This window comes from Lissotriton vulgaris, chromosome 11 (assembly GCF_964263255.1).
Source record: "Lissotriton vulgaris chromosome 11, aLisVul1.2, whole genome shotgun sequence".
NCBI lineage: Eukaryota > Metazoa > Chordata > Amphibia > Caudata > Salamandridae > Lissotriton > Lissotriton vulgaris.
In genome coordinates, this window is record NC_141699.1 from 1,107,354,754 (window position 1) to 1,107,367,406 (window position 12,653).

The window sequence follows — 12,653 nt, forward strand, 5'->3', positions numbered from 1 at the left end:
AGTGACTCCTGGGTCGGAATTCAAAAAATTCCTTTTGAATTGTCCTATCAGGCTGTGCAGTAAGGTTGGGACAGGGGTGGAAAGGTGTCTCACTGCTGGAACCTCCCACCCCCACTTAAAAGGTCATGCTCAGAAGGAAACGTTCTCTTGGTTTGTGATTTTGTGCTGGACTCTGGGAATGTAGGTGGAAGCCATAGACTGATGCCATCTGTGCTGAGGACTGTAACTTCATTTGACCCCAGGACCAGTGGGGCTATCCGCAGGACCAGGTAAGCATTTCCCCTTACATCCACTGAGGACTATTTGGGAGAAAGGCTGGGCTTCTTCCCCAAAGAATAGAGAGACCCAGGGGAAACACAGGACAAAGGCTGGCGAAGGCAGCCAGTGGAACCAGCCCCCTGCAAAGTTTGCCATCTTAAAGGCCAGGTAGTCTAGGAAAGTGCTTCAGGTGGATAGAGCTCACCACCTGGAGAAAAATGAGCCCAAGAAAATGCAAAATGGTCAAAAATTACCCCTCTATCGGAGCATGTGGCGCCCTATTACCAGCTGATGCAACCCCCCCACCTGGGGTGGGCCAGGGCCCAGGGATTGGCAGTAGGAGTGAAACCTACTGTTTCCCTGGGAGGGGGTGTACATGGGGTCTTCTCCCCAGAGCTAGGAGGACCAGGGGGTCCCAAATCCTGGGTCCTATTTCATAGATGAGGCCCCGGATCCCCAACCGCTTTCCCCATTGCATGAATGCTGGCAGCACTATTGCGCCTCCGAGAAGTCCTCCTGGGATCCCCAAATTTGGACCTTTACAATGAAAAAGGAGGAATGGGGACTGCCACCCATCTTCTTTCATCTGTGGTGGCCTGACCCTTCTCCCGTGCCTGTTTCCGGGGTGACGGCCACCACACAGGGCTACATCCTGCCTGCAGGAGAGGGCAGGCAAGAATAGCCTGTGAGCTTCCGCCGCTGCATGCGGAAGTGCAATCAATGCTTGGGGAGTTGGCTGGGGCACCCCAGGGTGGGCTCTCAGGGCTGTCCCAATGAGGTGCTGCTTTCAGGGTGCCCTGGTGGGACCGGGCACCCTGAAAGATAAGAGAAGGCCGTGTGGTGGGAGACAGCACTGTGTGGAACACAAGGAAGAACAAAGTAGCTCACCCAGGGGAGCGCCCCATAATGCCCTGCAGGGCTCCGCAAATTGGCGGAGTGTTTCCCCCCCATGATGGCCAAAGGGTGGCGGGGCCTCCACCAAGGATGCCTCAAGAGTGCAGGGGAGCTACAGGAGTGATGCTGCTGCCCCCAAAGTATCAATATAGGACTGGCCCCAAGTCTGCAGGGTCCAAAATAGGACGACCAAGGATTTTCCCTGCCTTTTCAAGCTCTTCCAAGGATGGAGTATGTGACCTTCAGCTGGGAGTGCAGCGCTCTCCATGGGAATAGTTTATGGCTACCATTACTGTGGCCTGAAGGTGGGGAAAGAAATGTCCAAGTTGAATAGCAGGGCAAAGTTTAGGGTTACATGTAGTTTGTGATCATAATATGATGTCCTCCTAAAGCTAGTTTTATAATGGTGTCTTCCCTACTTCAACTATATAAAATGTACTCAGGGTCATAAGAAATTCATATTTTTCTTGTAAATGCTTTATGGAAATAGTGATGTTGACAGCCACTTGTGGCCAAAGTACATATGTTTTATTACCCTTATTAAGTGGTCATTAAATTAATGGATATATAAGATTATTTCATTTATGCCTAAAATGGTGATTTTTGACATGGGGTTAGATGAACTTGACCCCATTAGGTGGTCAGAGGTGACTATGCAATGTCATCCCTTGGTAAGAGTCAAGCGCTACAATGGGGTGTTTGGGTTCCCAGTGGAGGGCAAAAACAAGACACTCATATAATGGTCCATTTCCGTGCATCGCTCTGTTTACCCCTCTTCATCATTGAATAGCTGGGAATATTCATTTTGATTTCTTTAGCAAGTGAAAGGGTGATGCTTTTGTGGCAGAGTGAACTCAACACAATTATGCAAGTATTTTAGAATACTGAGGAACATTAGCTGTATTTAAGATGTCACTTCATTGACTCACTCTTGAGAACGAGTTAATTCTGCCAGAGGTATCTAAACAGAAAGTAATGCAGAAGCATACTTTTTCCTAAAAGGGGAGAGTGTTCCAGTCACAAAGATGCCATTACCTGAAGCAGACAGCTCCAAGCCCTGGAAGGTGTACAGTGGAGAAGATTATAAGAGGCACATCCTGTTCTGTGGCACCAACCTCATCCAGAGCAAGGCATCTGCTTCCGGCCCCGCGAGAGCTGTGGTTCTGCAAACTGGTAAGCTTCCTAACTCAGCATTGTCTTTGTGATATTAGTTTCATTGAGTCTTTTCGCAAATGTTCAAATTGCGTAATAGGGTCTAGTGGCAAAGAAAGCAGGCTTTGTGTCTCTCATGGTACGTATATATGTGTTAACATACCTTCATGGCTATTAAAGTCAGAGCTGCATTGTGATTCCAGTATTAATAATTAGTGGGGGTACTTTATTCCTTATAATTCACAATGAATCTCTTCCTGAGCCTACAGCAGAGCAGAGATAATTTAATTGTCTGCACTATGAAAACAAAACTAAATACCATCTATCTTTCAAATTTGTCAAGCGGAACTTTAAAGCTATTTACTGAAGGGCACTTTCCAATGTACTTTTATCATGTGGAAACACCCTTGTATATTCCTTTGACAATAACACCAATAACATTTCAGTGGTATGTAATATGGATGCATGATGATACAATACATTCCATTGTAACGCATAAACTTTAGCACGCATGCATTACAACACGAATTCCATTACGAAACAAAACCTATACCATGCATTGCTTTACAACGGATATGCCTCTATTTAAGACACATGCCTTTAAAATGAATTTCGTTGTAAAAGAATGAATGTTGAAGGCATATGTGTGTCCCCCAGCCCATTTTAAAAATACCCCTCCTCTGCCTAAGCCCTAAAAGCGGACCCCAGCATCACCTCCTGCCACAGCCCTGAAACTAATACCCCTCCCCTTAGCACTAAAAGCGCCCCCCTGCATAAACACCCCCTGGCCTCCAGCCCTTCTTAAAAAGTGCCCCTCCCCTGCCCTGAGCCCTAAAAGTGGACCCCAGTGTGACACCCTATACCTAACCCTGGGCGAAGCACTACGCTACGCTCGCGGAGTTTGCGAAGTTTGCGCAACTTCGCACTACGCGAGCTGCACGTAGCACAGTGCGAACACACGTAGTGCAGCGTAGCGTGGTGCAGCGCTCATTATTTCTTGTTCGCGGTCTTGAACGTCATGCTCGTGACCGCGAGCAAGCAAAATGACATCCCGGCGAGATTCTCAACGCGTGGAGGTAAGGTTTCTCATTGTGAGTGGTTGCACATGCTCGCGACCGCTCTCAATGAGAAACTACCAGTTCGCATTGAGAAAGCTGCAGCTCGAGTAATAATGTACTCGAGCAGCAGAAAACTACAGCTCGCACTGTGCAAGACAGTTTTCAATGTTTGCACAGTGCCGGATGCTTGTCCGCACTGTGAAATCATTGAAAACACATCTTGCACAGTGCGAACATGCTACTACGCAGCTCGCGTAGTGCTACGTGAAGTTCGCGTAGTGCGAAGTGCACTTCGCGTAGCTTTGCGTAGCGCTACTTCGCGAACTACGCCCACCCTTACCTATACCCCCAGCTCTTCTAAAAAATACCCCTCCCCTGGGCCCTAAAAGAGGCCACTGCACGACTCCCTTGTCAAAATCACACATTCTATTTACTACCTATAAATTACCCCGAAGGTAGGTCTTGAGTGCCCACAGAGCAAAGTAAACTGAATTAAAAAAACAGGACATGTTTACTTAAGTTTTACATATCTAGGCAGTGAAAAATCTCCAAAATCATTGTTCACTATGGCAAGGCTGGCTGTCCCATAGAAGAGCACTGGATTGCATTATACCACCAACTAACCATTGCGGAATAGCTAGAACAATGATTCAAGGACTCAAATTAACAGGAATATAACATCCAATCTGATGGTAAACTCAGATTTTAAATTACTATTTTTAAAATGCTACTTTTAGAAATTTGCATTCCCTTCCCTAAAGCCTTTAGCTGACATTTACGGGATAATCCCCAAATGTCAGCTGGCAGCAAACTGGGAGGCATAAATTGCTCTTTGGAACGGGATAAAAGGGCCTTTGCTGGGAGGAGGTGTGACCTCCTCCTGACAGTATGGTCTGGGAAAGGTGGCCACTAACTGTATGCCCTTGAAAGGCGCAGCACCCATTACAGGCAGATGTAACTCACATCTAGGTCTGCCCTTGCCATTGTCTAATTAGCTAGAGTGACACCAATCCCAGTGGGGGTGGAACCTTCCCCAGAATTGGTTTTGCAGGGGTAGTGGCTCATTTTCCCAGACCCACCTCAGAGCACACAGAGGTTTGGCCAAGGGAAGAAAGATTCTGCCCTTGATGTTGGATTTTGGCATTGAAGGGCACTCTGGGATTGTTTAGGGCCAAAACAACATATGAAATAATGTTAAAGAGGGTGGGGTTGCCCCAGGGAACCTTTTCCATATTTATTAGGGAGCCACGCCCATCCACTAGGACGAGTCATAAAATTGGCACCCATTGATATGATCTTCAGAACACTGCTGGCCTTGTGGAAAACAGAACAAGGACTGCACATGCTGAGCCAAAACATTGGAACTCAGAAGAAGAAGGGAGCTGCTGTTTACCTATGGAGAGAAACCTCAAGTGCTGCACCTGCTTGCACTTGAACCCTGGACAGAAGAGTGGACTCCAAAGGCTAGTTAGAAAGCCTTCATGAAAGCACCAAGAACAAAAGATGCAAGAAGCCTGCAACAAAGAATAGCCCGGCTGACCGATTCCAACTGGATTTGCCCTGGACCCTGCTGGTGGCTTCTAGGAGAATGATTCATGACTCACCAAGTAGTGCCCAAAAGGTCCTGGACCCTTGAATGGTGTTAGAGTGTGCTCTCTCTCCCTCAAGATTACCACAGCAGACACTTAGGGCCTTATTATGAGGTTGGTGGTCCAATGGTCTGCCAAACTCACAGTGGTGGTGCGGCTACCTCCGCACCGATGGTCCGTCCGCCCTATAACAAGTTTTGCATCTGGCTGTCATAGGACTGCTGCTGCCACCAGGGATCCTTCGATCCCTGGGGGTGTTGTGTTTGTCTAGATGCTGGAATATGCTTGGCATGTTCACTGCTACCCCACCAAACAAATTACGACCTTCCTCTCCACCATGGTTTTCATGGCAGTGCTCCCACCATGAAAACAGAGGCAGAGATGAAACAAAGGGGATCCAAAAGGGATCTGTAGGGCATGGACATAACAGTCCATGCCCTGCAGGAACATGCTTTTGCATTCCCACTGCGGTGCTTTTTTTAGACCTAATGTGGGGGATTTTACTAGGACCAATGCTGAACAGCACCCGTTGTCTTCAAGCCCTCTGTCGGATACAATTAGCAGCCCTGCCCACAAATGAGATAATTCCTCCATGAAAAAAGACTTAGGGCCTGATAAAGATCTTGGTGGATGGGATACCCCATCACAAACATGACAGATATCCCATCCACTGTATTACAAGTTCGATGGGATATAATGGAATTGTAATACGGCAGATGGGATATCGGTCACATTTGTGATGGAGTATCCCATCCTCCAAGATCGTAATCAGGTCCTAATTCAGAAGGTAAACTTTTCACTGGTACGAACCTGCTCCATGTATCCGACCCACACTCCATAGTGGTCGGTCTTAAATTTGACTTTGACCTGGTCTTGTTCAACCGGATACCCGCAGTTGGCCCTTGGCATTTTTTTTTTTATGCCAGAAAGTCTTAAAGCTACTGAAAATCATATCTCCCCTCATCAGATTTTTTTACTTTTAGTGTATACTTAAAGATAAACATATTTGCTATTTCATAAATTAGATTGGGGTTTTTATTGTGCTGTTTTCTACCTATTAACTGTGTTGGTACTGATAAACGCTTTACACCTGTTTTCCTTTGACTTAAGGCCGACTGCTCTGTGCCACAGCCACCCTGGACTAAGCTAAAATTTAAAAAAAAGTACCCTATGTGGACCTGATACAGAAAAGTATGATTATTACTTGGAAAGGTCTCGCAACCACCCTAACTAATAATCCACTTTCCCACATCAGGATTCCTGTTAAGACTGACAGTCATCATCCAATTTAAAGTCTTCAGGCATCCATTAGGGAAAGATGGGATTCACATACACAACACACATCTATTAGCCCTTACTGAGACTTCCTAGGAAGACTACCAACACATTTTAAGTTACCCCCAGTGAACTTTTGTTCACGCTGACATAATCTTACATAGTTTCTAGCACTATGCATTGCAAATATTATGTAAAATGCCTTTGATAATGTTGTAGCTCAAACTTATCCCCCGTTTGGTGTCTTGGGGTCGTATATGGATGTTTAGGCTCTATTTTTTATTGTATTTTTTTTTTAAAGAAAAATCGCGGCGTACACGTATGTAAATACCTACAATTACGAGGAGGAGCTGCATGCTGATTGGCTGTCAATACTCCAAACCAGGAAGTATTGGCAGCCATGTTGTTTGTCGGACGAGCAGAGTCACAAGCAAACAGTAAAACAAAGTTGAGAAATATGGAAAGGGGGCAGGGTAGAAACATTCTGAGCCTATAGTCTTGGTCAGGGGGTGGTACATGGATCTTTAGGGTCAATTTTTATTTAAAAAAAAAAATGGCGGGGTACGCATGCAGTACTTGTACGCGGTGGAAATGGTGAAAATAAAAGTACGTTTTATTCATTAGGTCCTGGGGGGGGTAAATTACGGGGGCAATTTTATTTTTCTGCATAACTGGGGAACGGCACTCCTCTGGTTTTATTTTGAAGTATGCAGGGGGGGGGTTACGGTCCTACTCCACACAGTCTCAGGGAGCGGCACCCCTTGGGTCTTTTTAAAAAATATATATGTTTTGAGCTCTCTCTCTTTCTGTCCCCGTACATGTTGCGGGGAATGCCACATTTCTGGGGCAGTGATATGTAAAATGACCTTCCAGCTCCGGGTAGCTGCATTGTCTGGAGTTTTTTATTAATGTTGGGAGGGTGGGCTTGATAATACGTCCGTGTTAAGTCCCATAGAAGCCTATGTACTGGTGCTATCATGGGGTTCTATGGGAAATAACAAGGTCGTATTATGAAGCTCATTATCGCCGTTTTATCAGCAGTTTCTTGCCAATAAAACAGCGATCATTTTAACACCGGTACTTGATAATATGCGACTAAGTTTACTGGTCAAAAAAAAAGAGCAATGGTCCATATTATCAACAAAAGGCGAATAATACATATTCGTCGAATTTATTGGCAGGAAACTGATGATAAAGCGGAGATAATGGGCTTGATAATATGTACTTGTGAATAACCCTAGCAGCCTAGGTTAGGATCAAAACCTGGGCTGCTATGGGAAGTTACAAGGGCCTATTATCAAGCACATTATCGCTGCTTTATCGGCAGTTTCCTGTCGATAAAAGCGGCGATAATGTATCGCCTTTTGTATGTAAAGATTTCCTTTTTTTGGTGTAGCAGTTGTACTCTCTTCGCATGCTCAGCGTCGTTTCGAGGTTCAGTTTTTTTCTTCAAGTTCAACAAACAAACCTTTCTTTATATCAGTTAGTAAATCTGTCGCTTTCTTTTCCCGGTTTGTGTGATTCATCCGGTGCTGTACTTTTGTACAGTATTAATAGTCATATTTTTTATATATTTATTTGAAAGGTAGTGCTAAAGGGCCAAACGTTGATTACGTACTCCGTCCACCGCCATTTTAGCAGTTTCTCACCGTTGTATTTATTATGTCAGTTAGTTAGAACTCAGTAGTTTTCAATCCTAGTCTTGAATATCTTACTATAGTATTTCAACATTATTTTTATTGTGGACCGTCATACCCCTCCTCCGCAAAATAAAAGAAGTATGTAGTTTTTTTTAATTAACTTTTATTAAACAATAAATATAAACGAAACTCAATTATAACTATATTAGAACTGGCAAAATAAGTTAAACAATGTTATAAAGAAATTGTGAAATGGATTCCAAAAGGTGTCCTATTGGTAATCTGCAAAAGAAAAAAGATAATTAGAGTTTATAATTATGTAGATGTGAGTAAATGAGCTGAAGCATTACAAGTTGTGGTAACTCTACAGTTTTACGTGTGCAGTGTGACTCGTATATATGTTCTGTTATAGCGCCGCTTTCAAGTGGTGTCTACATGGAAGTGCCTACTGCGTTACTGATGCCCGTTATGCGTAATTATTTCTAATGCATTCCTATGAAAGATTTGTAGATCTAGGCCTCTGTGCTGACCGTTGTGTAAACTTTACGCCAAACACATTAGGAAGTGAAGTTGACAACTTAAGTTGAGCAGATCTTCCAAACGTCCAAGCAGACAGCAGTGTCTAAGTTTAAGAGAGAAAGAGACATGATGTCACAGAGAGTGAGAGAGAGAGAAAACAACATTAAAACTGTGTCGCAGAGTCTGGAGTTGAGATTTTTGTTGAACCAGACGTAGATATACTAGCTCTTTACATCAGTTTACCCATGTTAAAAGTGACTCAAAAGTGGCGTAATAAGGTTGATGATCTGTTTGTCAGACTGTTGTAACCTATCTGTAGTCACTGCTCGGAGGTAATTATCCATTTTACAGAGAAGCTGCTGTATACCACGCACTCTGGGCAATAATATCAAGCCTGGGCGACAAAAATTATTGCCACTTTATCGGCAGGAAAGTGTCGCTAAAGTGGCGATAATGGGTTTAATAATATGGTCTGTGGAATTCCAATTGAAGCTCATGTCAGATGTTCTTCACATCTAACATGAGCTTCGATTGGAATTCCATAGAATATTTTATCAAACCCATCTTCGTCACTTTCCTGACGATAAAGTGGCGATAATTGAATGAAATGAAATGAAATGAAATGAAAACGGGATTTCTAGAGCGCATGGCTGCCCGGGGGCGTCCCAGCGCTGTTCTGTTGCCAGGGTTTGATAATATGGCCCTCTCTCCTTTCATAAATAAAAGTTACACTACAGTTTTACACTTGCAGTGTACCTGGTACATTTTACTTGTTATAGTGCTGCGTTCAAAAGGTGTCTATATGGAAGGGTCTACTGTGTTACTGAAGCCCGTTATGCCGACTTATTTCTAATGCATTCCTATGAAGGCTTTGTGGATCTAGGCTGCTGTGCTTACCATATATAAAGAGTGCGGCCACCGGAGTTCACCACTCGACTTGAACTCTGCTTGTATACGTCAAAGTATATTCAATAAGTTGCAGAGAATTCCATTGCTGTTGCTCGATAGGCCGTGGTTGCTTCTGAACGATGTTTGGTGAAGGAAACAAAAGGAAATTTTGATTAGTCATTGAAACTGAGTTGCGTAACTACTATCAAAAGTGAATTTTAATGTGGGTTCTTAATATTCCGTAGTTAAGACTGTTGCAGCTCCAGCAAACAAAGGAAGATCAATAGGTTAATAAAGGCCTGGGACGGCGTCATGACGCAGAAAAAAACATACTATCATGGACGCACAATTAATAATAATAGAGGCCTAAGAAGGTGGTGTAGTACAGAAATACGACACAAATGTATGCACGCACAATTTTTAAGATTAGAGGTGTATAGGACCTCGTGACTTATAAAGAAATATTTCAATTATGTAAGTACAATTTAAAACCATTGAGGGGTAGGAAAGCCATATGAAGGATAAAAAACTAGTGTTATGCATATACAATTTACAGTGGAGGCTGATGTTGTGACGTCTTCTCTTACTTTTGTTTCTGTCGTCTTTTGTTGTGTCTTGAAAGGCTGCGGTTTTGCTGAGTTTGGGGTGTTTTCGACAGTCTGTCTGTCATCGCTGCAGAGGCTGGCAAAAGAGAGCGTGCTCACGTCAGTGCCCGCATTATTTGGGAACCACAGGGGCTGACCAAACCAAGCCCAGGGCCGTCATTGGGGGACATCACATTGGCTATTGTATTGGTTTCCAGGCTAAATAATAGCAAGCATGCTAGGTGGTGGCATGTGGGTAGTGAGGGCGGGCGTGCACCGCGCATGTGCAAGTATGAGTGTGGGCACCAACAATTAACAACTGAGAGAGATGGTGACGGTGTTATAATGTACGCAGAGGCAGGCCCAGAATCGGATCTGCAATGAGTCAGCACTTCTAATCATTCTTCTTAGCGCGCCCTGATCTCTGATTTGTCACTGAGAGGGTGATCGCATCATAGTTTGTACTGCTTATCAAACTCAGCCTGTACCCACGCATACGGTACGAATATGCTTTGAGGTTACGCGTCGCATTAAAGCTTCGGTGTGACGTCATGTACGGTGTTCTGTATGCGAAAGGGGGCAATGTTTCTACTTGGTTTAAAACATGTATGTATTTAATGTACATACTAAGGGCAGAGATTTGGGATAACTATGAATTTTTTTTAATACTTGAAATAATCATATATTACTTTTAAAAAGAATTACACAAATCGCGGTAGAACATCATGCGTACTCGTATTGAAAGAGCTGCGCAAGCGCATCATTAGCGTACGCACAGCCATGTGACTTTAAAAGTAGAGATTTGATTGGTTCGTAACTTTTCCTATTGCGAGTGTTGAAAGTTCCGTCCCATTATAATTATTCGACTTTGACTTTCTAAGAAGAAGCATTTGTTGTGAGAATCTTCTCAAATAGAAGGAAGATCACCATAATAAGAGCAATGGAGTCATCTTCCAGCAGTTCTTCAGAGGGAGATTTCATTCCCGAAGAAGCTCCAAAGAAGAGGAAAGAAGCTCTAAATTGGAAGTTTTTCACTTTTCCAGAAGTTCAAAAAAAGGTTAATGCTGCAAAAGTAACCTGTCAAATTGCCAAACAACTCTTTCAAGGGGTGATCATGTAAAAAATACTCCTTTGGCACAGCAAATATGGTGCAACACGTGAAGAACTTGCACCCAAAGAACGTTGCTCGAGCTGAAAGACGGAGGTTGCATGAGAACCCACCTGCTGATACACCAAGCACATCAACTGCAGTAGCATTTTCAGCAGCAGTCCACACCCACATATTGATTCTGACTTTGCTAAAGTTAAATTTCTTTGCATTTAATGCGATAAACTTTTGTGTTATGGGGACCAGTCTATCGACCTGATAAAACGCAGGATACAGGATCAGTGCTGTCCTCGACATTAGTTATTTTTTCATTATTTTGTTCCGCTTGGAATTTGTTGAGAAAAAACACAAAAAAAATACAAAACAAAAAAAACTGTTCTTTTTAAAACTACTTTCACTAATCAAAGAAAGAACTATATTTCTATGTTAGGGTGTAAAAGTTTGTCAGAATGAATGTGTAGTTCATAAATGAATGAATGAATATATTACTAGTGTATGGAGAATGTGGAAGTGCAGAACTATAAGGAAGTGCTACAGCATAAATCTATAAGGTGTTTACCTTTAGTATACTGTAGTATGTGCGAAGCACTTGAATGTAACATATGTACATAAATATGTTACATGCTTCAATTTGCTCTGCTGGTGAAACTGCCTGGGTGAATTTGTATGTGTTAGGGGCGGATTTACAATCCCCTTGTGCCTCTTTTACACAGCCGTTGCGTCACTTTTGTGACACAGCGGTGGTGCAAAAGATGTGCCATGGTGTGTGCTATTAACAATGTGACGCATCTGGAGGGTGCATTACATTGTAAAGCCCTGCGTCAGAAGAGGCTTTCCTGTGCAGAAGGGGGTGCAGCAACGCCTTCTAAAAGTGACTGAGTAAAATGTATAACACTTCATTCAGTCACTTTTGAGCTTATGCTGCATCAAGTACTTGCACATGCTTGAAGCAGGTGTAAGGATTGATAAAGCTTAGTGAGCATAGGGCCCCAGAGCATTGCTGGAATTGTGTTATAATTGCAACCGAAGTCAAGCAATAATTAATCCAAAAATTACTTTGCAATTTAGTTTTGTTAATATTTTATAATAAGAATATGAAATATAATCTAAAAAATTAAATACATATAAATATTTATGTTAAAAATATAAGAAATTAGTGCAAAAAGAAAGACATAATAAGTAATACATTTATAACTTATCATTTACAAAACCTTTGAAATTCACTGACAAAACCATAGGTTTCACAAACTTTATAGTTAGGAATTAGCATTTAAAAAACCTTGCACATTCATTGAAAAAAACATAGGTTTCACACATGTTATAGTAAGGAATTAGCATTTAAAAAACCATGCAAATTTATTGAAAAAAACATAGGTTTCACACGTTATAGTTAGCTGAACATTTCTCTCATACAAAACCTTTGAAATTCCTCAGCTAACTATAACTTGCGCGCCCGCAATGCACTGCTGATGACTTCACATATAACATCACTCATTACATGGTCAGTGACATCACTCATGACAACACTGATGACATCTCAAATTACATCACTGATGATATCATCCTTGTGAAAGAATGGCAGACCTCTTTTTGGCGTAATATAACCTTTGATACGCACCTTCAGAAATAGAAAGTAACATTTTTTTAAAAATGGAGATACCAATACCACTTACCAACAACCTTTTCAT

The 12,653-nt window shown here is 42.7% G+C and overlaps 1 protein-coding gene across 1 annotated transcript in view; it reads left to right on the plus strand.

Moving 5' to 3' along the window:
• LOC147684249 (putative cation-transporting ATPase 13A4) overlaps window positions 1–12,653 on the plus strand; it is a 276,452-nt gene that overhangs the window by 90,926 nt on the left and 172,873 nt on the right. Inside the window, exon 10 of the mRNA XM_086944649.1 lies at window positions 2,155–2,325. Within this exon, the coding sequence (XP_086800775.1) occupies window positions 2,155–2,325 (171 nt within the window). The remainder of the gene's footprint in view (window positions 1–2,154; window positions 2,326–12,653) is intronic.